General features: G+C 47.7%; 2 protein-coding genes across 7 annotated transcripts in view; both read left to right on the forward strand.

Moving 5' to 3' along the window:
* kif15 (kinesin family member 15) lies at positions 1-14,273 on the forward strand. 4 transcript variants are annotated; one of them, XM_076985667.1, is made up of 35 exons: positions 1-106; positions 1,052-1,091; positions 1,190-1,376; positions 1,712-1,788; positions 1,952-1,989; positions 2,130-2,227; positions 3,416-3,595; positions 4,179-4,388; positions 4,470-4,595; positions 4,699-4,821; positions 4,982-5,123; positions 5,254-5,333; positions 5,558-5,773; positions 5,858-6,044; positions 6,145-6,292; positions 6,582-6,723; positions 6,907-7,089; positions 7,187-7,315; positions 7,482-7,587; positions 7,683-7,845; positions 7,955-8,105; positions 8,236-8,321; positions 8,489-8,567; positions 8,750-8,836; positions 9,194-9,298; positions 9,502-9,624; positions 9,720-9,866; positions 10,093-10,173; positions 10,447-10,611; positions 10,811-10,914; positions 11,840-11,903; positions 12,195-12,232; positions 12,357-12,489; positions 12,753-12,884; positions 13,251-14,273. In XM_076985667.1, exons 3-35 carry the CDS (start codon positions 1,254-1,256, stop codon positions 13,284-13,286), a joined length of 4,002 nt encoding a protein of 1,333 aa, XP_076841782.1. In that variant the 5' UTR covers positions 1-106; positions 1,052-1,091; positions 1,190-1,253; the 3' UTR covers positions 13,287-14,273. The 4 variants fall into 4 exon arrangements, with proteins under 4 accessions (XP_076841782.1, XP_076841780.1, XP_076841778.1 ...); XM_076985665.1 differs by having other exon boundaries at positions 79-200; positions 1,193-1,376; XM_076985663.1 differs by having other exon boundaries at positions 80-200.
* tdrd9 (tudor domain containing 9) overlaps positions 14,057-26,334 on the forward strand; it is a 16,382-nt gene continuing 4,104 nt past the window's right edge. The window contains exons 1-30 of one of the 3 annotated variants that reach the window (XM_076985670.1): positions 14,066-14,178; positions 14,333-14,415; positions 14,494-14,654; positions 15,984-16,075; positions 16,419-16,492; positions 18,329-18,550; positions 18,678-18,800; positions 18,893-18,973; positions 19,151-19,315; positions 19,451-19,554; positions 19,689-19,808; positions 20,066-20,150; positions 20,236-20,293; positions 20,462-20,566; positions 20,903-21,000; positions 21,151-21,282; positions 21,379-21,434; positions 21,470-21,573; positions 21,740-21,803; positions 21,960-22,023; positions 22,162-22,206; positions 22,346-22,399; positions 22,600-22,716; positions 22,954-23,061; positions 23,302-23,402; positions 23,515-23,688; positions 23,864-23,975; positions 25,529-25,747; positions 25,854-25,943; positions 26,026-26,283. In XM_076985670.1, coding sequence (XP_076841785.1) covers positions 14,527-14,654; positions 15,984-16,075; positions 16,419-16,492; positions 18,329-18,550; positions 18,678-18,800; positions 18,893-18,973; positions 19,151-19,315; positions 19,451-19,554; positions 19,689-19,808; positions 20,066-20,150; positions 20,236-20,293; positions 20,462-20,566; positions 20,903-21,000; positions 21,151-21,282; positions 21,379-21,434; positions 21,470-21,573; positions 21,740-21,803; positions 21,960-22,023; positions 22,162-22,206; positions 22,346-22,399; positions 22,600-22,716; positions 22,954-23,061; positions 23,302-23,402; positions 23,515-23,688; positions 23,864-23,975; positions 25,529-25,747; positions 25,854-25,943; positions 26,026-26,283 — 3,153 coding nt within the window. In that variant the 5' untranslated portion in view covers positions 14,066-14,178; positions 14,333-14,415; positions 14,494-14,526. Of the gene's footprint in view, positions 14,179-14,332; positions 14,416-14,493; positions 14,655-15,983; positions 16,076-16,418; positions 16,493-18,328; positions 18,551-18,677; positions 18,801-18,892; positions 18,974-19,150; positions 19,316-19,450; positions 19,555-19,688; positions 19,809-20,065; positions 20,151-20,235; positions 20,294-20,461; positions 20,567-20,902; positions 21,001-21,150; positions 21,283-21,378; positions 21,435-21,469; positions 21,574-21,739; positions 21,804-21,959; positions 22,024-22,161; positions 22,207-22,345; positions 22,400-22,599; positions 22,717-22,953; positions 23,062-23,301; positions 23,403-23,514; positions 23,689-23,863; positions 23,976-25,528; positions 25,748-25,853; positions 25,944-26,025; positions 26,284-26,334 lie in introns of all 3 variants that reach the window. The other 2 variants (XM_076985668.1, XM_076985669.1) reach the window with 2 other exon arrangements.

Below are 26,334 nucleotides of genomic sequence, written 5' to 3' on the forward strand. Positions count from 1 at the left end.
TTAAGCACACATTTACTGAAACTTTGATAAACGAGGCCCTGTTTCTACTCTCCGACGCAGCAGGTGGCGCTGCTACGAAAGCGTCGTGACGCCTGCACGCGCGTCAGTAAGTTTCATCGCGCCAATTTTGAAGTGTTTTTAAAAAGTAAAGCATCTTTCTTGAAAGATGTCATTTACCGCGATGAACGTCAAAGGAAAAGGTAGTTATGTCAGTTTAATTCTTGAAGGTACCGATGTTGGCCTTGCAGCAGTTTATTGGAAATATCTTTCTTTTGCCAGCCTGGATACTGTTTAGTCGGTGAAAATAAAAGTAGCTACCTAGGTTAGCTCTGTGAGGCGGTTAGCCAGTTAGCTTGATAATTCAAAGCTAAGTTAACTAGCGGATGGATATACTGGTAACAAACGCCGATATTCGGTTCTGTCTACCTGCGCAATAGCTACGTACTATAACTTGATAAATAGTGCCACAGCTTTGATCCAAATAGCTTTGTGGGCAGGTTGGCTACCTGGGTATCTTGGCATGGTCGCCTGCTGGTTTTCCTCTTTGCGTGAGGAGCTTCAGTCTTTGTCAACATCCGGTGGTTTCACCCTGTAGAACTGGGCACAATCATTAGTGATTAAAGATATGTATTTGTTGGAAAGACGGGCAGCTTAACTAACCTAACGTTACTAACTTCAAACTAGTCGCAGTTTAGGAAAGTTAGATATGAATCAGTCACTAACGTATAGCAACACTAACCTAGTGTTGGGATCTATAAAGTATCGATCGATCTATCTAGATTTTGTTGATGCCATAAGGGGGGTAAGGTTAACGTTTCTTTAAGTAACATTACTTTCTGCATTGGAATTAAATAGGCTAACCTGCAGTTATCCAGTGATGAACTAAACCTGGCCATGCTGGACATAGTTACCAATGGGTGACATCTAGAATTAGAGTTAATTGCAAGAATTGGCTCAATATAATCCTGAGCCTTACAAAAGCTCATTATGTCCATCTTTTTCAATAAAACTCATTGGAATGTATAATGTCCTTTTTTTGTTTTTATTTAAGCGGGATCTGGAGACACCACCTTGCCTTCCTGCTCCAACAGGTACGTTAACCAGTCGTTGGGTAATGCTGCTTGCCTGTCTGGAGCCACTGTCACTATCTGATGCTTTTCCTGTTAACTTGTCTGTTCTCTTTTTACAGTAGCGATGGAGATGCCATCAAGGTGTATGTTCGTGTTCGACCTTTGACCCAGGGCACAGGGTTGATGACAGATGGAGACCGGAGTCTGTGCCTTGCAGTGACCTCTCCTCACACTCTGCGCCTGCACTCTAAACCAGAGCCACGAACTTTCACCTACGATCATGTGGCCGACATGGACACCTCTCAGGTGAGGCGGTAAGCTCAGAGCTGGTCTGGGAACATCAGCTCAGCTAGACTGCAAATCAATTGCCAGAGGCATGTACCTCAGGGTCTGGTTGCAGCAGATCTGAGATCAGTTTATTTACAATCTCAGTGGTGCAATAAAGGCTAAAGGTTATTTTTGTATGAAGTTTTTGTGATTGAGGACAGTGATGCTGGGTTGTGTTGTAAGAATGAACAAGATTATTTCCTTTGGGGACTGTACACTACCTTTGGTCAGTTTTATTCCTTTCAAACTTTTTAATGAAAACAGTCATGCTGGATTTGACCTTTTATCATTATTTTCTTTGTTCTTTCTTTCAGGAATCCGTGTTTTCCTGTGTTGCAAAAAACATTGTGGAGTCGTGCATGAATGGATATAACGGCACCATATTTGCGTAGTGAGTATGATTTAGAAACAGGAATCAAGCAGTTAAATTCTGCATGAGCAGACCACAGGTTAAATGAAACAGTTAAATTCAGACCACAGGTTAAATGAAACAGTTAAATTCAGACCACAGGTTTTCTTGGATTTGCACTGATCTGTGATGTCCTCTGTCACAGTGGCCAGACAGGCTCAGGGAAGACCTTCACCATGCTTGGTAAGCATCATGGAGTTCTTCCCCGATGGATTATGTGTGTTCTTAATTAAACCGATACTGGCATCTGAAGCAGTTGGGCGGACTGGCCCTGTTGGCCCACACAGTGCCTTAATCGTGTGCGTGTGTGTGTGTGCGCGTAGGTCCAAACGAGCTGAACAATTTCTCTGATGAACTGCGTGGCGTCATTCCTCGCAGCTTTGAGTACCTGTTTTTCCTCATCAACAGAGAAGTGGAGAGGGTGAGACTGAAACATGCTACCTGCAAGACTGTTGTGATCTCTCACCTCACAACACAGACGTCTGTTAGTCTAGACCTCACACAACACAGACGTCTGTTAGTCTAGACCTCACACAACACAGACGTCTGTTAGTCTAGACCTCACACAACACAGACGTCTGTTAGTCTAGACCTCACACAACACAGACGTCTGTTAGTTTAGACCTCACACAACACAGACGTCTGTTAGTTTAGACCTCACACAATACAGACGTCTGTTAGTTTAGACCTCACACAACACAGACGTCTGTTAGTTTAGACCTCACACAACACAGACGTCTGTTAGTTTAGACCTCACACAACACAGACGTCTGTTAGTCTAGACCTCACACAACACAGACGTCTGTTAGTCTAGACCTCACACACACAACTTAGGCTTCTGTTAGTCTAGACCTCACACACACAACTCAGGCTTCTGTTAGTCTAGACCTTACACACAATACAGGCTTCTGTTAGACTAGACCTCACACACACACACAATACAGGCTTCTGTTAGACTAGACCTCACACACACACACACAATACAGGCTTCTGTTAGACTAGACCTCACACACACACAATACAGGCTTCTGTTAGACTAGACCTCACACACACACAATACAGGCTTCTGTTAGACTAGACCTCACACACACACAATACAGGCTTCTGTTAGACTAGACCTCACACACACACACAATACAGGCTTCTGTTAGACTAGACCTCACACACACACACAATACAGGCTTCTGTTAGACTAGACCTCACACACACACAATACAGGCTTCTGTTAGACTAGATCTCACACACACAATACAGACTTCTGTTAGTCTAGACCTTACACACAATACAGGCTTCTGTTAGTCTAGACCTCACACAATACAGACTTCTGTTAGTCTAGACCTGATACACAATACAGACTTCTGTTAGACTAGACCTCACACACAATACAGACTTCTGTTAGTCTAGACCTCACACACAATACATTCCCCGTCAGGCTCCTGTTGTGCTGAAATGATCCCTGCCGTGTGATTTTCACATTTTGTTGCAAGAGTCTGTGTTTTCAGTGTTTATCACGTAATCATAATTCTTAATCTCAAATAATACTGGCATACTGTAAATGAGATGAATGTGAGTAGCGTCTCGTGTAATTTACACTGTGTGTGTTGTGTAGTCCACAGGGGCCAAGAGTTTTCTGTGCAAGTGCTCCTTCATCGAGATCTATAACGAGCAGATCTTCGACCTGCTGGACAGCGCCTCGGCCAGCCTGTTCCTGCGTGAGGACATTAAGAAGGGCGTATTCGTGGAAGGAGCCGTGGAGAAGTTTGCCTCCTCAGCCGCAGAGGCCTACCAGGTCTGCAGCCACCAGGGGGCGCTCTGAGCAAGACTGCTGTGATCCCTCACCTCACACAATACAGACCTCTGTTAGACTAGACCTCACCACACACAATACAGACTTCTGTTAGTCTAGACCTCACACACAATACAGACTTCTGTTAGTCTAGACCTCACACACAATACAGACTTCTGTTAGTCTAGACCTTACACACACTACAGACTTCTGTTAGACTAGACCTCACCACACACAATACAGACTTCTGTTAGTCTAGACCTTACACACACTACAGACTTCTGTTAGACTAGACCTCACCACACACAATACAGACTTCTGTTAGTCTAGACCTCACACACAATACAGGCTTCTTTTAGTCTAGACCTCACACACAATACAGGCTTCTGTTAGTCTAGACCTCACACACAATACAGGCTTCTTTTAGTCTAGACCTCACACACAATACAGGCTTCTGTTAGGTTTAGACTTTGTGTTGATGGGTTGTGGCCAGAGAGTTCTCACTGCAGTAAACTCGTCGTGAGTGTCAAAATTGAGTTAAGATGCATTATTTGGGTTTGTGGTGCGTGTTTGCGTGTGTGTATAGGTGCTGTCTATGGGTTGGCGTAACCGTCGGGTGGCATCGACGTCGATGAACCGCGAGTCGTCCCGTTCTCACGCCGTGTTCACCATGTATCTGGAGTCCAAGGAGGCGGGGCAGGGAGTGGTCAACATCAGAACGTCCCAGCTCAACCTGGTGGACCTGGCGGGGTCTGAGAGACAGAGGGACACGCACACAGAAGGGTCACGCCTAAAGGTAGGGCTGGGTGGGGTCGGAGAGAGAGCGTGTGCTCGACGACTGTGGCTTTTCTGACCTTTTTGACCTTTTTGCCCTCAGGAGGCGAGCAGTATCAACCGTTCGCTGATGTGCCTGGGTCAGGTGATCATGGCCTTGGTGGACGTGAGCAACGGGAGGAGCAGACACATCTGCTACAGAGACTCCAAACTCACCTTCCTGCTCAGGGTCAGGGAGCAAGGGTCATAAGGGTCATACGTGGGGAGCGAGCGGGGTGGCGCGCGCGCGCGTGTGTGTGTGTGTTCTTATCTGCGCATGCATGCTCCATCAGGACTCTCTGGGAGGGAACGCCAAGACGTACATCATTGCTAACGTGCACCCGGGCTCAAAGTGCTTCGGCGAGACTCTTTCCACCCTGCACTTCGCGCAAAGGGCCAAACTCATCAAAAACAAGGTAGTGTGTCGTCGTCCGGCCATCACCTGCTACACCGCTGACTGACTGAGCAGGTTCTGAAGCTCCCGTGGCCCTCTCGTGCGTGTTTCGGTGTACGCGTGGCTGGTTAACGGGACGGGGACGTTCAGGCTCACGTCTGGTCCGCGTGCGTCTCCTGTAGGCCATGATAAACGAGGACACGCAGGGCAACGTGAAACAGTTGCAGGCGGAGCTAAAGAAGCTGAAGGAACAGCTGGCTGATGCCCTGTCTGCCCGGCACCATGGAAACGAGCTGCCGCCCGGGGGTCCTGACGCACACGCAGGTACGCACGCATGCACGTGTGTGTACACACACACACACACAGAGGTACACACACACACACACACACACACACACACACACACAGAGGTACACACATGCACTTTCACCATTTGCGCGTTGTGTTCACACAGCTCCCGACACAGAGACCCCATACAGGAGTCACTTCCTCCAGGCCGTACGACTCTGGAAAAAACGTGAGGCAGAGAACAAGGTGATGAGATTTTGCTAAATTTTTTGTGGAACTTTTGCATAGCAAGAATTCATTTAAAACGTGTCTGTGGGTGTGTGTGTGTGTGTGTGTGTGTGTGTGTGTGTGTGTGTGTGTGTGTGTGTGTGTGTGTGTGTGTGTGTGTGTGTGTGTGTGTGTGTGTGTGTGTGTGTGTGTGTGTGTGTGTGTGTGTGTGCTCTCCGCTGCCACACCGCTGTGACTCGCAGGCCCTGCAGGAGAAGTTGTCCCAGCTGAAGGAGGCCTGGGCGCAGAAGGAGAAGTTGATCTACTCCAACCGCATGATCCTGAGGTTCTGTGATGACCGCATCGCCCAGCTGAAGAAGCGGGAGCTGGATGCGGCCGGAACGTCCGAGACGACGCAGAATCAGGACCGGACACTGATCACGCAACTCCTGCAGGAGATCGCCCAGCTCCGGGACCAGGTACCGAACACACACACACACACACACACACACACAAAGGGAAGGGTGTATATTCGAGATTAGTTACGAACTCTCTGCCCTCAGGTGGAGCACCACCCGCGCGTGATGTGGTACGCGGCGGAGAACCGCGGCTTGCGGGAGGAGGTCCGGGAGCTGCGGGCGTCGGAGGCGGTGAAGAGCGCTCGGGAGACCTCCGCCCGGGCGGTGTCGGAGGTGGAGCAGGCCCTCCAGGAGCTCCTGCGGACGGAAGACACCACTGAGGAGCCAGGGGGTGAGAGGCCTGCCTCGGTTCCACCAGAGGCACAGTTTGGGGTTCGTTTGTTTGTTATGGTCATTTTACTCGTGTGTTTCTCCTTCCCTTCTCTTTGAAGTGACCACTCCATCCACCTACTCCACCCCGGTCACCATGGAGACCTTGTCCTCAGTTTCCATAGAGAGGCTGAAGGCGCAGTTGCTGCAGAAACAGTCCGAGCTCACGGCCACGGTGCAGGCCTTCAACGAGTACAAGCAGGTCAACAAGTAAGCGCCTCCATTTGAGGGAACACCTCAAGGAACTCAAACGGCTGATGGTCTTTAAATGTGCCTTGTGAATGTTACGGAAGCTGTTTTTAAAAAGGCCATGTGCGTGTGTACACAAATGGCTGCTTCTGTCCTCATCAAGAACATCTGACCCTATGCGGGCAGCGTGTGTGAGTGTCTTGGCTTTAAGGGTTTAAGGGTCGTGTCCACATAATCTACAGTTGCGCTGATCTTTCCATGATGAACCTCTGGAGTTAATGTGAGATCTTGTATCTGGCTTGTTCTCCAGGAAGCGTCAGCTCGAGCTGGAGTCGGAGAAGCGGTACCTGGAGAAATCCAACAAGCATCTGGAGAACATTCTAGAAGCTACCAAAGCGCACACCAAGCAGGAAGTGTGTCAGCTCAATAAGATTCACGCCGAAACCATTAAGGTACACAACAGAACAGTCATAACCTTCATAGCTTTCATTCAAAAAACTGTTTGAGGCTGTGTACATCGTAATGAAATCTCTACCAACTCTTTTAAAGCATTTAAAAGTTTTTACCAATTGATTTTTAAAAAGCTTTATTTCTTAAAAAGCTAGTTGACCTTGCTTGCTCTTTGCGTGCCCCAGATCCTAACGACCCCGACCAAAGCATATAACCTGCGAGGTCGCCTGGTGCCCTTGTCCAGCCCCGAGCACCTGAACGGTGAGGCAGGGCAGGACGAGCTAGAGGACATCCCCAACGAACAACCCCCCCCTGAAATGAGTGAGCTGGACTTTGAGGCCCTCACTGAAGAACTGAAGCAAATGCAGGTACTGGAGCTGGGTCGTACCATTTCCAGTAACGCAGGGGGGGTTTGATGCGGTCTAGTATTCTCATTCAAAATTCTAAAACTGATGAACTTATTAGGAACAGGTCAGTCATCTGAAAGGCCAGTTGGATGAGGAGGAAGTTAAGAACAGGAAACTGCTTCAGCAAATCAGCAAGCTGGAAGAGCAGGTCTCCACGGCAACTGAGCAGTCCACTCGACGAGAGCAGGTATGATTGATGTATGAGCAGCGCTGGGGTCAGCTCTTCTATTACCATCTTCACGTACGCTTTAGGTTCAGCATGTGTAGCAGCGCGTGCCTGTTTCTCTCTCTCTCTCTCTCTCTCTCTCTCTCTCTCTCTCTCTCTCTCTCTCTCTCTCTCTCTCTCTCTCTAGGACTTCGGCTCACAGCGGACGTCTCTGATGGAGGAACAGCAGGTCCTGCAGGAGAGAGTCCGCGCTTTAGAAGACCAGCTCACTGAGGAGAGGACGTCTGCAGAGGGTCAGAGACACACACACACACACACACACACACACACACTCGTTTAGAGATTCCTTCTGCTAACATGCGCGCTTGTCCGTGCTGCCGTCCTGCAGTTCTCCGCGGCGAGGTGCGGGACCTGCGTATCGTCCTGCAGTCGTCGGATAAGGAGCTGGCGGCGGTTCGCGGGGAGCTGGACCAGCGCCGTGTGGAAGAGCAGGAGAACGCACAGCTCTCCAACACCTTGATCAGCACCCAGCTGCAGCTGGACACGGCCAGGCAAGGGGGCGGGGCCAGACGAGGGGTGTGGTCGAGTAAAGGGGGTGTGGTCGGGACCGGTGCCATCACTGTGCTACTAGAATTCTCAGCAATGACTTTTGAAATTCAGGCTGGAGTGGGAGGAGCTACAGGAGCAGCACAGGTTCCTGCAGGACGCCTTCGACACGCTGCAGGCCGAGTTCAAGTTCGAGGTGGACCAGTACCACCAGCAGCTGAAGGAGAAAACCAGCCAGCACAGAGAACAGGAGGCGCAAATCACCGTGAGTCGCGCCGTCTGCTGTCTCCGTTTGCCTCTTTGTGGCTTTTTTGAGTTGGTTTTGACGTTAAACCTGTGAAGATGCCGCCCCCTCTTCTGTGTGTATTTGTTCATGTGTCTTGTGCTGTGTGCAGGAACTACGGACCTCACTTCACACAGAGAGAGAACTGACTGCTACTCTGAGGTCCCAGCTGAAGGCGGACCGGGAGAGCAACTCAAAGTGAGCGTATAACAGCACAGTCCCTAGTTCCACAGTCCCTAGTTCCACAGTCCCTAGTTCCACAGTCCCTAGTTCGGGAGTGAGTCTAATGTGAGCAGACGAGTGACTATAACATTGGTGTGTGTGAATTCGGCCTGCGAGTCTTACGCAATGCTGGTGTCATCCAGAGACCTGCTGCAGTCTATGGAGGAGAATGCTATTCTGAAGAAGCAGATTCTGGAACTTTCTACTGAAAACCAACAGCAGGTGTGTGTGTGTGTGTGTGTGTGTGTGTGTGTGTGTGTGTGTGTGTGTGTGTGTGTGTGTGTGGTGGAAAATGTGCTACGTGCCTTGACTAGTCAAATTAGGTACAAACAAGAAAACCTACCTTATACTTAAATAGCATCTTGCGTCTCTGTCTCTTTCGTTCTCATTCTGTCTGAGACCAGGCCGAGACCATGCGAGTTCTTGAGGAACGTGTGAGCTGTGCTGACGCTTCAGTCTCCAGCCTCGAGCAGAAGATGGAGCAGGACAAAGTAAGCTGACCTCCGTCACGCACGCCCTCGTGTCAGAGTGGCCGTGGAACACAGCCAAAATCCAGCCCACAGTTCTCAGACCAGGTCCTCAACCCCACGCTACCGTGACTCCTGTCAGGTTCTTGAGAAGTTGTACTGGTCAACAGGGGGAATATGTCTGTACACCTTATTTTATTGGTGTGAATGGTACAGCCACAGTGATGCTTATAGCACCATTTTTGTCATTTTAGACGTTATGAGACATTATAAGAAGGCCTGTGGGACTTGTAGCAGTATTACCAGTGAAATGACTGGGTTACCACACCTGGTAAAGTAATTGCTTGTTATGTGTGTTGTTGTAAATCTGTGTGTGTGCAGGATGTAGTGTTGGATCTGATGAAGCAAACTCGAGATTTACGCTCCGAGCTAAGTCAGAAGGAGCAGACTCTCTTGCTGATGACTGCCGACCTCAGTGACATCACCGTGAGTCGCATGGCTCCTCCCCCTTAATTAGACATATAAAGTTTATAAAGTTATAAAAATCAAATAAGTGAGGTTTTGTTTATAAACTGATGCTAAAATGACATTTCTAAATAATAGGTCCAATAACCTGCTACAAAACCCAAACTAAGGATTTCAAAATAAAAGTCCTAAACCGTCCTGGCTGTTGGTTGCTGTGATTGCAGGAGAAGTACAGCGCAGTGTGTTCGGAGCGCGAGGAGTCGAAGACGCTGATGTCCCGAATGCAGACTGAGATCCAGGGCCTGAGAGAAGCTTCTGACAGACGTGTGGCCTCAGACCGCATAGAGGTGTGTGTGTGTGTGTGTGTGTGTGTGTGTGTGTGAGTGATGTGGTGTCCTGCCCCCACCAGGTCTGCTGTGACATTGCTGTGTTTGTGCCGTAGTTGGAGCTGCTGCAGGATGATCTGATCTACATCACCGAGGAGGCGGAGCGTCTCCGTAAAGCTTTGGAGGAGAAGATGGAAGAGATGCAGAAAGCTCAGCTTGTCCTTAGCGAGAAAGACACAACCATCGAAAAACTGCAGGAGCAGGTAACACACACACACACACACAACCGTCTACAACCGTCTCACTGTTCAATTCATGTACTTTTTAATGTATATACACACTAAGATTATACTGAATTATAGTCATGCTTACTCTCTCTGTGTGTGTGTGTGTGTGTGTGTGTGTGTGTGTGTGTGTGTGTGTGTGTGTGTGTGTGTGTGTGTGTGTGTGTGTGTGTGTGTGTGTGTGTGTGTGTGTGTGTGTGTGTAGCTGAAGCAACAGGAGGAGCAGATGAGTCTAATAAATGAGAGTGCCACCTGTACATCTCCTACACCCAAAACAAACCATCAGGTAGGAGGCATGGCTGGCTGTGGGCGTGGCCATGAACACACTCCTTGTGTCAGGTGTGGGATGAGTACCGGTACTCTAGACTTTAAGGTCCACCCATCTGACAGCCTGTTTCACAATCTTGCAAAAGGCCGTTTTTGTTGGCGATACTTAAGCGTGCATCATTTTATATTTCCACTTTTTTGGTCTAATCGATGCACGTGCACGTGTGTGTGTGTGTGTGTGTGTGTGTGTGTGTGTGTGTGTGTGTGTGTGTGTGTGTGTGTACCTGCCCAGACGCCGCACACCCCGCGTAGCTTCAGAGGAGAGTTGTCCCAGGTGCTGGAGAGCCAGGAGAGGGAGCTGGAGAGCAGGCGCTCCTCCATGATGACGATGGAGGTGCTGCTGTCTGAGCTCAATGCTGAGCGCCTGGCCAAGAACGAGGAGATCAAGAGACTCAAGGTTCTCACACACACACACACCATTAAGAGGGAAGTGGTGCAACAGAAGTGTGTTTGCCCCGTCATCAGGAGGTTACACGTTCAACCCTTGATTCCACAATCTTCATGTCTCTGCAAAATCAAACCTACTGTCCCAAGCAGTAATGTGTGTGTGTGTGTGTGTGTGTGTGTGTGTGTGTGTGTGTGTGTGTGTGTGTTAGGCTCAGTTAAATGAGAAGGAGAGTATGCACTTGGGGATCCAGACTTTACTGGAGCAGTTTTACACTGCACAGAACCAGGAGACGAAGAGCAGCAACGCCACAGAGTGAGACACACACACATGTATATACACATTAGGGGTGGGCATAGATTAATTTTTTTAATCTAGATTAATCTCACTGAAATCTTGAAATTAATCTAGATTAATCTATATTAAAATGGCTCATATGTGTGCTACCCAAGTAATGACTAAAAGTCAGTTTTTGAGATAGGGTTTCTTAATACAGAGGGTGCATTAGACCAGGGGCCCATCTCCTGGGCTCATCTCCAGGGACTACTCGTGTTCAACGGTTTATTCAGTTAAACATGAATTTGTAAGCCTATAGGCCTACTGTACATTAAAAGGGGTTGATAACATGTTTATTCAGCTAAACATGACATTTGAAAACATAAGCCAACATTTATTACATTTAACCTCACGGACATAATTTGGGGGGACTTTTTCAAAAGCCGGTTTTGGTCCTCTGCAGGTTTAACGGTTAAAAAGAAATATTTAAATAGCGTCGAAACTAGCGCTAGGACCATGCAGAAAACGACCGCTCCGAGCTCCGCTCCGGTAACATTTTACGTTCCTAAAAATGACTTTTCCATGAAGCAAACCTGGCGACTTCGTGGCTGCATCCATGTAAACACACGAACGATTTGTAATTTACAGGTTTGAAAACTCGTTCTCACCCCTACTGTGCAATTTGGTTAGGAATACAGCCGAGCTAAACTATCAAGTTGAAAGTCATCATAGTTTGCTTACCCATTTTGATCCAGTTCCCAACCCAACTTTAAGAATAGATTAACGGCGATAATTTTTTTTATCGCCCGATAAGAGTATCAAATTAACGAACGCCGTTAATGGCGTTAACGGCCCACCACTAATACACATACACACGCGCACAGACACACACACACACAATTTCTTGTCACACGAACTATACACAAATTCTGCTGTTTGGTTTTGGTCGCTCTTTGGCTGGCAGGGTTCTGAAGGAGGTTGTGCACCAGTCCGTCCTGCGAGAGTTACGGGAGGAGAGGAGTGCAAAGGTAAGAACGCCACCTCCTGGCAGACGCTGCAGGACGGGCTTTAGGGAGAGGAGTGTGTGTGTGTGTGTGTGTGTGTGTGTGTGTGTGTGTGTGTGTGTGTGTGTTAGTGCAAATGTTTTGGTGTTCCAGTAACACTCTTGGTTTTGCCAAGAGAACTATAATCTTTACCTTTGACTGTACTAGTGCTAATGCTAACCTTCCTCCACGTCTGTCCATAACGCTTCTCTGACCCTGTTGTCTTCTGTACCCCCACCTGTGTGTCATCTCTCTCTTTCTTTCTCTTTTTCTCAGGTTGCTCTGGTGGAGCAGTTGGTGGAGGCTCAGCAGGCGTAAGAGGAAAACCACAACTGTGCAAACATACTTTGTAAAAGTGAGATTATAATAGCCGCTTTGATTCAGGTGTGTGTGTGTGTGTGTGTGTGTGTGTGTGTGTGTGTGTGTGTGTGTGTCCAGCCTGCAGCACAAGGACATCACGCTGAGCCAGTCTCAGACCTGTGTGCAGGAGCTGACTGCCGAACTGAGGAACCGCTGCGTAGAGCTGCGTGAGCTGCACCTCAAAGACCAGGAGCAGGAGAGGCTCGTGCAGGTGAGCCTGACGTGGGTCACACCCGAGCAGCTGGCGAACGGTGAGGTGTTGGGTGAGCTGCTAGCCAGCACCTACCACTCAGTCTGAGGATTAGGTGTGAATGTGAAAGAGCTGCTTCACTATGTCATTAAGAGAACTGCACTAAACTCCCACATAATACAACACAAGGGTACTAGAGTGAGTTTTACTTGAGACAAATGAACTGTGTAGGGGGTCACAGCCGTCCGTACAGGGTAGCAAAATCCTGTTTGTTGATTGGACAGGAGGTGGAGGTGTTGAGGAAGCAGGTGGATCACCTGGCGGAGGAGAACGGCAAGCTGCTCGGCCACCAGAACCACAGGCAGAAGATCGAGTACATGGTGCGGTTGAAGAAGGAGGTCACCAAACTGCAGGAGGTGAGGAACCCGAGAGTACATCGTCCACCACTTGTGCCATATGGGTGTCGATTTGGTTTCACTTCTTGAGATAATTCGGCGAATCTTAGGTTTCACGATGTCTCGATTAGGTTATTTCGGAAAAATTCAGAGTTGTTTTAATTCTAGGTGCTAAAGGTATTAGCCATAACCAGCATGTGCTTTATTGAATACTACTGAAATTGAATATGTAAGACATAATGTCCAATATACATTTATATAAAACTGATTAGTTAACTGATTCATTTTAATGCTCTAAATGTCATTTCCTTCTTGAAGCATTATGAAAAGCAGCAGTGCCCCCACCCTCAAGACTGTCTGCTCTATCTCCCCTGTCTGCTTCCACAGGAGAACGAAATGCTTCGTCACAAGAACACATCTTAAACGGCATCACTGGGACGAAGGTTCTGCTTAGCGCTCTGAACTCCAGTGTTCGAACATTTCAGGAGCCCAGATTACACCAGGAACACAAATGTTTTTAAATGATTTGCAAATGTACAGTTTTTCCTCACAAAGAGTTTGGAAAAGTGTAACGAACAGGCCAGTCGGTGGTCACACGGGTACTGGGACAGGTTTACGTTCAAGATGCACTTATGTGTCCTCACAACAAGACATTGGAGTAAGAATTAACATTGTGAAAAATGACCTGTATGTCACTGATTGTCTGGGTGTTTTTTGTCTTTAGATAAGAAATGATGGTGATTTAGGTTGGTTGTAAATGTTTCTATTCATTTAAAGTACAAAAAGTAGATGTTGCTGTAACATCTTAAATGGATAATACAGGTTAACTTAATTTGTGATCAACCTTTTATTTTCTGGTCACTGAGGTGGGAATGTTTGTCCAAAATGCCCCAAAAGCCCCTGTAGTGATTCCGTAATGGTGGGAACCCACAGTTATTAACTTTGGCAAGTGATTCACAGCATGCTGTGTGTGTTCTGGAAACATGATATGAACAGAAGAAATGCTGTTTTTCGTTGAGTCACAGTGCCAGATGATACTGGGTATTGCTGGATGGCGAAATGTTAAGTATTGGATACATTTTAACATTGTTTGCCATGTTCTTTCCTTTTACACAAACCTAAATTTGTTGCTGACAGTTGGTCAAACTCCGTTTTTCCATGTGGTCTGTCAGGGGGTTGATTTATATCTGGTGGAAGTGTTTGTGCTTGTTTTTATGCTGTATGGACCTGCATCAGAGTAACACAGAGCAGCTCATTTCCAGGGGGGTTCGTGACTGTTCACTCCAGCTTCGTCCTGTTTATCGTGTATTTTTATGTGAGTCCAGTTGACGTTTCTTTTCATTTTCATGACGAGATGTAGCCAAATGAACTATTTAAAGTGTTTCTGAATAAATGTATTTGTTACCCCGAGATTGCCTCGTTTAAGTTCAAGTTAATTCTCATGGTTTTATTTCGTTGTTGGTCATTAGTTCGTCAGCCCGTAATTTTCGGGTAACGTGAGACGCTCATTACGCGCAAACCACGTCGACTTGCAGCAACACTCGGCAGGAAAGTGAGTTTATTGTGTCTGTGTGTGTTCGCGGTAAGCGTTGCTGTTTTTCTTTCTTGGTGTTTGTACATTTGAACACAGGTGGTCTCGTTTTGGCGTGTGTAGCCGTGCAGGATGAAGCAGGCGATAACCGCGGAGCAGATCACCGAGTGGTTCACGTTCGGCGCGCAGTTCGCCAATGTCAGAATTACCGACGAAGTCAAGAAAGAAGCCGAGCAGCCCGACACGGATGCTGAAGACGGGTAATGGGGTTTATACCTGCCATGTTTGGACGTTTACGGTTTAATCACTTTCCCCTGTGGCTCCCCTGTGCCGCTACACGTGGTGTGTTAGCTTAGGGTTAGTCGCGGCTAGTTAGCTGGCCTGAGTTGTTCACTTTTCACCAGATTTAAACTGAACGACTTGTATAAAAGTATATTTTTAAGCAAAATGCTTAAGTATATATGTAAAAATAAAATAAAATGTGTATATGGCGTTATTTTAGGGCAATATTTTGCTCATCTCGTTTTTACGGTTGCAGGTGGTGTTCAGATCCTTTTGTTCGCTTCTTTTAGTCCCGTTATCGCCAAAAAATCGCTTGTTTTAATCCCGCATCCGCCCGCCACATACACATTTCTGTCGCAATGCTAATAGGAATTAATTAATTTGTAAAAAAAGTACTAAATTTTTCTCGTGTATTTATTAAAACAGCAATATAGCGATGGATCGCGCTGTCCCATTTCTTACAGTCCAAACACATGCCGTCAGGTGAATTGGAGATGTTGAAATTGTCCCAGCGGTGTGTGTCGGTCCTTCGCTTTGGTATTTATTAGTACTGTTGAGGTTTTGTTGCTTATATTAACTTGAAACTGCTTCATATTTTGTTTGCAGCGCCAGTCGTGTGTCTGTTGTACTCATGAAGTTCGTTCTTTGAGTTATTGTCAGTGCTGAATGCATTAGTCAAAGTTTAAGCATTGATTTAAGCCTATGATTGATTTAAAATATGTACCAGTATAGTATGACTTCCATACATCAGACTTGCCTGTAGTGGGCTTAATTGTGGTGTATTCGCCTGTTTTAATTGAATTTTCCACAGCTGAAACTGGTTGACCGTCTACTGTCTGCCATTTCTGTATCAAATGTTCACGTGATCAGTTAGCCAATATTTTGAATTAGTTTATTGCCTACTTATTGAATGATTAGATGTTTTCCTCCTGTTCCTTATGCATGGAAATCATTATTATTATAATTTTCTAGACTATTTATTAATTTGCGGGATTTTTCAACATGTATATGTGGTCCCGTTCCCGCCAATAAGATATTCTTCCACGAGAGTGCAGACCTCTACTTCACAGTCACTGCTGTCAGATTTTTAATCTAAAAATGGCCGAGGTCACTAACTGTTCAGGAGTTTGTATGTAGAGCAGTGTAGTGGTGTTACACTGTCCCAGTGGACCCAGAAGTGCAGTGGTGGGGGATTTCTTTCCAGCTGGAGTACATGGCAGTGGTGTTGGGATTGTCCCAGCATACAGCACAATTGATGAGATGCTCAGAAAGTGTGTGTGTGCGCGTGTGTGTGTGTGTCTCACCAGCCCTGTAAAGCCAAGCACCAATCAGAGCAATACAGAGAAAGAGCGGCAGGAAGGGGCCGTTGGGGGGAGCAGGAAGTCTGACATCCTCACTGGTGAGACCCTTTTTTGGGACACACTGCTCTTTTATTCCTGACACCAGGGTAGAGCATCATGGGATAGTTTTTTTTAACACACCAACACACACAACTCTCAGTCCTCTGCATAAGACTCGCACACTATCAGATGTCTACAGCAACTTTAGTCCTTCAGGATTTGCTTAGATCAAATACTTCAGACTGACACTTTAAACTGCTAGTAGAGATCGAGTTAGCTTATGATTTGAGTCACAATACCACACAGTTTATCATGCTGTGTTGGGGTGCCTTGGGTGTATTTATTTGTTTGATCATTTATTGCTTTGTGTGCTTGCTTTGACCTTTGACCTTTAACCTTTAGGTCCAGTTGTAGCTCCTCCTCCGCTTGCCAGCTATGAATACCCAACTCTCCCCATCACTAAGAATCGACAAGAGGTGGGTACACACACACACACACACACACACACACACACACGCTTTCGCAGCTCAGGTAAAGCTTAGAGATGATTTTTGAGAGTCACACAACGTAAGTTTCAAAAGTTCTGGACAAAATAAATAAAACAATTAATATGAATTTTATTATTAATATTCTGGAGTTATGAAAGGTCATATGTTGCCTGTAGGCCCTGTGTTGCCATATATACAGCCCTGGTCATCTTGGCGTTCGCACGCTGATGATGGTGTTCATTAATTGCATCATGGATGTGCCTTGGAGATGTGGCTGAATCTCCTTGACGACCCCCTCTAGGCCTTCATCACGGGGCCGTGTCCGACCACAGAGTCGCTCTTGGTTGGATGTTTTTAGAGGTGGCGGACCAGTCTCAACGCCACAGTGACATCAGTGCACACACAAGCCCTGTTGCACTTGATAAATATGGTTCAGCTCAACCCTCACCAATGTGATGGTGTTAATACTGTGTGGAGGCTGGACCATCATCCAGAACACATCTGGTTTGAAGAGGTGTTTATGGTGTGAGGTAGGGAAAGGCCATTAAGTTACACTATATTGCCAAAAGTATTCGCTCACCTTCCTTGACTCGCATATGAGCTTAAATGACATCCCATTCCTAATCCATAGGGTTCAACATGACGTTGGTCCACTTTTTGCAGCTAGAACAGCTAGCTAACTTTTCTGGGAAGGCTGTCCACAAGGTTTAGGAGTGTGTTTATGGGGATTTTTGACCATTCTTCCAGAAGCGCATTTGTGAGGTCACATACTGATGTTAGATGAGAAGGCCTGGCTCTCAGTCTCCGCTCTAATTAATCTCAGAGTTTTTCTATCGGTTGAGGTCAGGACTCTCCACACCAGACTCTGCCATCCATGTCTTTATGGTCCTTGCTGGTGCACAGTCATGTTGGAAGAGGAAGGGGCCAGCTCCAAACCTTTCCCACAAAGTAGGGAGCATGGACTTGTCCAAAATGTCTTGGTGTTCCTTTCACTGGAACTAAGGGGCCAAGCCCAGCTCCTGATAAACAACCCCACACCATAATCCCCCCTCCACCAAACTTTACACTTGGCACAATGCAGTCAGACAAGTACCGTTCTGGCAACCGCCAAACCCAGACTCGTCCATCAGATTGCCAGTTGGAGAAGTGCGTTTCGTCACTCCACTCCAGAGAAAGAGCCTCCACTGCTCTAGAGCCACTTGGTGATGTATGGCTTGGATGGAGCTGCTCGAACATGGAAACCCATTCCATGAAGTTCTCTGCGCACTGTTCTTGAGCTAATCTGAAGGCCACATGAAGATTGATTGACTCTGCAGATACATCTTTCGGCATCCGCTGACCCCGCTCCGTCAGTTTACGTGTCCTTTCACTTCGTGGCTGAGTTGCTGTCATTCCCAAACACTTCCATTTTCTCATAATACAGCTGACAGTTGACTGTGGAATATTTAGGAGTGAGGAAATTTCACAACTGGATTTGTTGCACAGCTGGCATCCATCCACGCTGAAATTCACTGAGCTCCTGAGAGCGACCCATTCTTTCACAAATGTGTGTAAAAACAGTCTGCATGCCTAGGTGCTTAATTTTATACACCTGTGGCCATGGAAGTGATTGGAACACCTGATTCCGATCATTTGGATGGATGAGCGAATACTTTTGTGAATATAGTGTATATTTGCCAGCTGGTGTGTTTGGATCAAACTGCACACTGAAGATGTGCTTACAGAAGTGCCCAGTGTAGGTGTTGCCTGTGTGTTTGTGCTATTGGTAATCATGTAACCAGGAAGTCCTCAGCGAGTTACTCGCATGACTGTGCGTTTATTCAGCTGATTTCTCTGATCGAGAACAACTCTGTGGTGATAATCCGGGGAGCGACGGGCAGCGGGAAGACCACCCAGCTCCCGCAGTTCATCCTGGACTACTACACAGAGAAGGGCGCCCCCTGCAGTCTGGTGGTCACACAGCCCCGCAAGATCGGAGCCTCCAGCATCGCCCGCTGGGTCGCTCGCGAACGCAAGTGCACCCTGGGCAGCCTGGTGGGCTACCAGGTACACACACACACACACACACACACACACACGCACACTTCATGTACACACACACACACACACACAACACATGCACGTATGCGCACACACACTGTGCCCTCCCCTCCCTACTTCTTCTTGATTGTAGGTGGGTTTAGAGAAGATGGTGACTGAACACACCCAGCTCACCTACATGACCACAGGAGTTCTGCTGCAGAAGTTGGTGGCAGCAAAGAGTCTCACTGAATTCTCCCACATCTTTATAGACGAGGTAACACACACACACACACACACACACACGCACGCATGCCTCCACACACACCTCCCCACACAGCAGTGTGTGTTGTTGGATACCTCCTCCAGGTGCATGAAAGAACCCAGGAGCTGGATTTTCTACTGCTGGTGATCAGGAAGCTCATGAAGTCCAACTCGCGCTACGTGAAGGTCCGCACACACCACCCCTGCTTCTGGCTTCCGCCATTAGTGGCCGATATTATGATGTGGTGGAATTGAGAAATGATGTTTGTATCTCCGAGGAGTTTAAGTTTGTCTTTCAGACAAAGTTGTTGAGGTCTTTAAACATGAACGGAATGCTGAAGTGTCTCTCTCCGTCCGTTGTAGGTGATTCTAATGTCCGCTACGATAAACTGTACAGAGTTTGCCGAGTATTTCGGAACACCTGTTCGGAGCCAGATCAACCCAGCGTATGTGTTTGAGGTGGAGGGGGCGCCGTACACCATCGAGGAGTTCTACCTGGACGACATCAAGAGCATCCTGCCCATCAGAGTGCGTGTGTGCGTGTGTGCGTGTGTGTGTGTGTCTCAGAGAGAGAGTGCATGTATGGTAGACGCCCCTTATGTAGGTGTTGAGATGTGACATTCGACACGGTGCTACGTGTGTGTGTGTGTGTGTGTGGGACAGGTGGATGGCCTCATCCCTGATGACCCCTGCATTAGCACTGAGATGTATAATGTGGCTGTCAGTCTCATTCAGAGCTTCGATGAGATGGAGGTCAAAGATCAAAGGTCAGAGAAGAGCGTGTACCAGATCTTGAGATCATGTGCAGGGGCCATCTGTAGCCCATCAGGGAAGGACTGTGTGTGTGTGTGTGTGTGTGTGTGTGTGTGTGTGTGTGTGTGTGTGTGTGTGTGTGTTGCAGTCAGTTGGAACAGGAAAGGCGGACAACACTTCCACAGAGGGGCAGCGTTCTGGTATTCTTGCCCGGACTTGCCGAGATCCAATACATGCACGAGGCTCTTTCCAAACTCCTCCGCAAAAGGTCAGCACGTTGACGTTTTACTGATGTGCCCAGACTTATCGCCACTAAATAGGGTGGCATGTGCCACCATAGAAAACCCCAGTTCAAGTCCTCAAATTAAATAATAGAAATAACCTTAAACAAAGTGCACTCCTCCTCACTTTTGTTAAAGTCTCATTGAGTACCCCACACCACCTACCTGTGCATCTTTCATGTTGGGTTTATTACTCGTACAGCTGAGTAATAACATTCTGCGTGTGTGTGTGTGTGTGGGGCAGACTGCAGATTTACCCACTACACTCCACGGTGACGCTGGAGGAGCAGAACGGGATCTTTCTCGTTCCTGTGCCTGGATACAGGAAGGTAACGCAGACCACCAGTGTGTCCCTTCACTCCCACAAACACAACACTCCCTTATAGCCTCATTAGCGTGTGTGTGTGTACGCAGATCATCTTGTCCACCAACATCGCAGAGAGTTCAGTCACGGTGCCGGATGTCAAATATGGTGGGTCTGTCTTTTTCTGTAGATGTACACCCGTGCATGCAAAACATCCTTGATATCCTAATCCTCCTGTCTGCAGTGATTAAAGGTGTGTGTGTGTGTGTGTGTGTGTGTGTGTGTGTGTGTGTGTGTGTGTGTGTGTGTGTGTGTGTGTGTGTGTGTTCTGGACAGTGATCGACTTCTGTTTGGCACGCCACCTGGTGTGTGACAGAGAGACTAATTACCAGTCTCTCCAGCTCACCTGGGCATCCAAGACCAACTGCAACCAGCGCAAAGGTTCTACACGTCTCTCCTCTCTGTGAAATAATCATTAATTCAAATAATTAAATTCACTCTTAATTAAACGAATTACGACTTGTTAGTGGTGAAGGTGGACTGCCTTGAACCCGAGTCTCCCTAGTGATGAACTCTGAACTCCAATCAAAAAAGCCACCGCAGTCACCACACACACCATCCTTCCCCAGTCTTTGTAGATACTTTCTCCATGTACTGGACTCGGTCACACTGACCCTTCAGGGGGTGACCACCTCTGTCAGCAGAGACTTCCCCAGGTCATTTCTGCCTTCTGAATATTTGATCACACTTATACTGGTCTCTCTCTCTCTCTCTTAGGTCGTGCTGGTAGGGTGTCTAAGGGGTTTTGTTACCGCTTGGTCACTAAGGACTTCTGGAACACCGAAATACTGGACTACGCCATTCCGGAGATGCTGGTGAGACAAGCACACTGGCTCCGCCCACGTCCCTGTTTGCACCACCTGGCGTTTGGTCAGCTCTGTTTGTTTGGTGCTCAAATATACTCAAGCATCTCTTGACGTGTGTGTGTGTGTGTATGTGTTTGTGTGTGTGTGGGTGTACCTCAGTGCTCTCCCTTGACTAGTATCCTGCTGAAGGTGAAGCTGTTGGACATGGGGGACCCACGTTCACTCCTATCTACAGCCCTGTCACCCCCCAACCTGCAGGACATCGAGAGGACCATCCTGCAGCTGAAAGAGGTCGCAGCGTTACACACAGTGTCCCGCACTCCAGGAGGGGATGGGGCGGGATCTCAAAATGTGTGTGTGTGTGTGTGCGTGCGCGCGCGTGCGCAGATGGGAGCCCTCTCCGTGCAGAGCAGCAGTCAGAAGCGTTTCGACGGCGAGCTGACCTTCCTGGGTCGCGTCCTGGCGACGGCGAGCTGACCTTCCTGGGTCGCGTCCTGGCCCACCTGCCTGTGGACCTCCACCTGGGCAAGATGATCGTGCTCGGACATGTGTTCGGCTGCCTGGAGGAAACCCTCATCATCGGTATGGCCCTCAACCCTGTGTGTGCGCACCCGTGTGTCCACGTCCCCGACGTGCGCTGTCTCGCATTCACGCCACTGTTGGCGGATTCCTTGTGGGTAACTGGTAGGCCATCGTGATCAGATCGTACCGTGCTGACCGTTCTCCTCCGTCCCCTCCCCCCTCTCAGCTGCTTCTCTCTCCTTGAAGAGTTTCTTTGCGATGCCCTCTCTGCAGCAGCTGGCAGGCTATCGGTACGTTTGAACGGCTTCCAGATCCTTCTAGTCGTTATGTATGCAGGGTTCCCTTCCTGTTGGGGCCCACATGAGTGATCTTGTGTTTACAGATCGACCCTGCCCTATAACCTCTGTGTGTGTGTGTGTGTGTGTGTGTGCGCGGTGCTCTTGCAGGTGTAAGCTGGCGTTTGCTCATGGCGTGCCCAGCGACCCCATCGCCTTCATCAACGCCTTTAAGGTATGTGAGATGTCTGGAGGACGCAGACTGACGTTTGACTTCCCCATCCGGAGTGGTCTCAGCTGGGCCTTGCAATCAACGGAGAAGGCGTTGTTGGTACTCTCTGAGTGTGAGTGTGTGTGTGTGTGTGTGTTTTAGGCATGGCACACCTCTAGAACTAAAGGGGAGCTTCGACATCCCAAGGTAGGTGTTCATCACTGTCGTTATAGACCCACGCGTCAGCATACACATGCATTCAAGTTGTGATTCTGTTGATGGGAGCTTAAATCCCTGTTTTAAATCCCTTTTTTAAATCCCTGTTTTAAATCCCTATGTGTGTTAGGATGAGCTGGAGTGGGGCAAAGAGAACTGCATTCAGATTAAACGCATCAGAGAGGTTCAGTGTCTCTCTCGCACACATTGTTTTACTCTCTATGGTATTTTTCAAGAGTCGTCCGTAATTCCAAACACATGCCTGACTAACCATAATCCCATGTTTGATATTTTAATCATAACGAGCACAGTCCTCTCCCTCCAAGGGCTCAAATAACGCACTTGTGTGCGCAGTGTTAACATCTGCTTCTGGTTTTGTGACAGGTGGCTGAGCTGTTTGAGGATCTGAAGTATCGTGTGTCTCAGTTCAACATGCACATCAGTGAGACCTCCCATCCACTGGATTACACGAGCATTCACACCCAAAGATTTATTCTGCAGGTAACACACACACACACACAAACACTTCTTTAACTACAAGGTTCCTACGTGTAACCTTTACCCTTTTAATCAGCACGTCGTATCTCCCACTTGTGATAATCCTGGCCATCCTAAAATGTCTCAACATTTACATTTAACGCCTCAAAGATGGGTCTTGTTTGTCACGATACGTGCCTACGGTAACCTGGGCAGTCCAAAAAGATCCCCACACATTCACGCCATTGCTGTCCTGTACAGGTGGTTATCGCAGGTGCCTTCTACCCAAACTACTTCCTCCAGGGTGCGATAGATGAGGAACAGGCCTCCAAAGAGCTCTCCGGTAATGACCCTCGAACCACAGTAATGGTACGTAGTTGTCAGCTGGACGTGGCCAGTGGTCAAGTTATAAGAATTGTTTTGGACCCCTGTCAGTTATCAGCCGATCTTCCTAACATCTCCCCATCCACTCACTCTCTCACTCTCTCTCTCTCTCTCTCTCTCTCTCTCTCTCTCCTCTCTCTCTCTCTCTCTCTCTCTCTCCTCTCTCTCTCCTCTCTCTCTCTCTCTCTCTCTCTCTCTCTCTCTCTCTCTCTCTCTCTCTCTCAGGTGCGTAATCTTCCTCCGTTTGCCTTCCTCTACTATAAGCAGCTTCAGTCCCTGTTCAGGCAGTGTGGTCAGGTCAAGTCCATCGCCTTCAACGGCTCCAGGTAAACACCCCCCCACCGAACAGCAGGCGAACGCCCGCTAAACAGCTCCCCCTCCTGGCCGTCTGTGTGCATGGCAGGCCCGACTCCACACTGTTGCCACGGTGCTTTGCAGGGCCTACGTGGAGTTCTACCGATCGTCGCTAAAGGAAACCGGTGTCCTTCCTGAGGTGTCCCTGTCCCTGCTGCTGTCCCAGCAGAGACTGCGTCTCTACCTGAGTGTGCACACTTCTGACGAGGTGGAGGCACGGGCCAGGGGCAGGACGATCTCGCACCTCAGATATGCACGGTACACACACACACACACAGCACTGTCTCACACCTCAGATATATACGGTACACATTGATGGAGACCCACCTTCAGTGATTTAGATGGGATTCGTCTGGAATGTCTGTGTCCTTCTCAGTCTTGGTCTGCGTGTACGAAAACAATGTTTGTATCGGTTGCTGTTCCCCCCCCCCAGGGTGAATGTGGATTTTCAGAGCCAGACTGTTTACCCGGTTGGACTTCTGAGCAGCACCATCGACCCGGAGCGCCTGCCCTCTACCCTCGTCTTTGTCGTTAGCATTACTGAGGTCAGACCCTCAGCACTAACGTGCTACACGTCTGTCACTAGGACTGCAAATCTTTGGGAATCCCACAATTCGATTCAGAATCGATTCTTGGGGTCACGATTCGATTTTTTTTTCCCGATTCTTTCAGATCCCAACGATTCGATTCAAAAAACGATATTTTTTTTTTCGATTCAAAAACGATTCTCAATTCAAAATGAGCTACTTCGGTCTGCTGGCATGAAAGCAGAGTACATTTATAAAGATATTATAATTGTAAATGTTTTATCAACATATTGCAATAATGTAAACACACAAAGGTAAATCCAAGCCAACATGTCTGTTTGAGGCTGACACTTGGAACACTACATTAAACTAATAAAACTGTAGTAAAGTAAATAAAATTGGTAGGCTTAGGCTAGCTGCCAGAACTGGCCACTACTCAAAAATTTTATTATACAAAAATACTGCTCTTTCTGTAAAAACAACAAATTGCTTCGTACAAGAATTAGGCTTAGGCTAGCTGCCTATTTCTGAGAACATGCCACTTCCAGAAACAAAATTTTTCCTTAACAAATCACAAAAATAATAAATATATGAAAGTGCTTCCAAAAATAAAAGTGCTGTTACATTAATAAAATGGGTAGGCTTATGTTAGCTGCCAGAACTTCCACTTCACAGATGAAAAAAAAAAAAAAATATATATATATATATACCGTATTTTCTAAAAGCCGCATATATCTACTGAACTGAATACATTTAACTGAACTGATCAGTTTCTGAACGGTGTCTGTAGCATTTCACATGGGACAGTTTTGGCTTGTGTGTTGTGTCGAATTCTGACTCCCCTCATTTATCCGCATAAAGACGCTACATTGTTGATTTACGTTTCTATGCATAAATAAGACCTAGACTTTAATTATCCATCACAGCAAACTGCACGGCATTATCTATGTCCAAAGACACACTGGCTCAAGGGTGTTAATTATTTTAAATAAAATTCACACCGGCTATACCGAAGTTCACCTCTGACCACGACTTCGCAGTATTAAAGCAGTATTATATCTAAATGTCTAGTTAGGACAAAACTAGAGTGCTCAATGAACCAAGTTATTTTTATTTTTTATTTTAACTTTATTTTTTCAGGAGTTATAATTACTGTAACTCCAGAATATCATCTGTAGCGTCTTTATGCGTGTGCAAACGATCAAGCCCATTCTTACCCGGGCTGGGTTGACGGTAAAATCTAAAGTGTTTCCAAATGGCTTTCAATCACCGCGGAGCCGTTTGGACTTCATACTTTAGCGGCGCAACAACAAATACCATACACTACATGCTTTACTAGCATGCCTGCACATAGTCAAAGCTGTTTTCTTGTTTTGCCTAGCACTACGGTGACTGAGAAGGCACACACGCACCCGAAATAAAAAATCGATTTTAAAAAAATGAGAATTCTGAATCGTTCAATGTTAGAAACGCGATTCGAGCTCGAATCGATTTTTTTTCCTGCACCCCTATCAGTCACCCCACCCTTCATAACGCTTCATCTGCTCTGGGGGGGGCGTGGGTGGATGTAGGTGGTGGAGGTGGGCCATTTCTGGGGCTTCCAGGCAGACGAAGCCAGTCTGGAGAAGCAGGCTTCCCTGACGACGAACATTAACCAGCGGGATCTGCGTCCCGTGTCGGTGTCTCTCTTCCCCAACCTGCTCTGCCTGGCGCCCTTCAGCGACACCCACAACGGCTCCACCAGCTACTACAGGGCAAAGGTTCTGCACGTTCAGGGGAGCAGTGTGGAGGTAACACACACACACACACACACACCTCCTACTACAGATCTCCTACATCTCCTACATCTGAACGTTTCTGTACCCCACACTCTGTGGCTGTGGGTGCATTACACAGGTCTTATTCCTGGACTTTGGAAACACCTCAAAAGTTCCTTGTAACAGTCTGAAGGAACTTCCTGTAGACCTGCAAGATCCACCATTCCAGGTATGATCTCCAGGGCAATCGTTTAAGCCCATTATTTGTGTGTGAGTAGTGTGTGTGTGTGAGTAGTGTGCGTGTGTTCCAGGCCCAGGAGTTTGTGGTAGCGGGCCTGGCTCCGTCGGCCCAGTCGGTGATCACGGGCGGCCCGTGGAGCAGCCGTGCACGCAACCGTTTCGTCACGCTCGTGAGTGGACACTCGCTCGTGGTCTCCCTGTACTCCGTCCTGCACGCCGTCATGCGGGTCCACCTCCATGTCTCCACGGAGACGGGCGACGTCAACGTCACCGACCTGCTTGTGCAGGAGGGGCACGCTCGCCACGCCCCCGAGAGCTTTGAGAGTCGGGTAACCGTGGTGATGACACACGGCCTTCTCTAAAGGCCTTCGATTCAGAGT

Source organism: Brachyhypopomus gauderio, unplaced genomic scaffold, assembly GCF_052324685.1.
Source record: "Brachyhypopomus gauderio isolate BG-103 unplaced genomic scaffold, BGAUD_0.2 sc43, whole genome shotgun sequence".
Taxonomy (NCBI): Eukaryota; Metazoa; Chordata; class Actinopteri; order Gymnotiformes; family Hypopomidae; genus Brachyhypopomus; species Brachyhypopomus gauderio.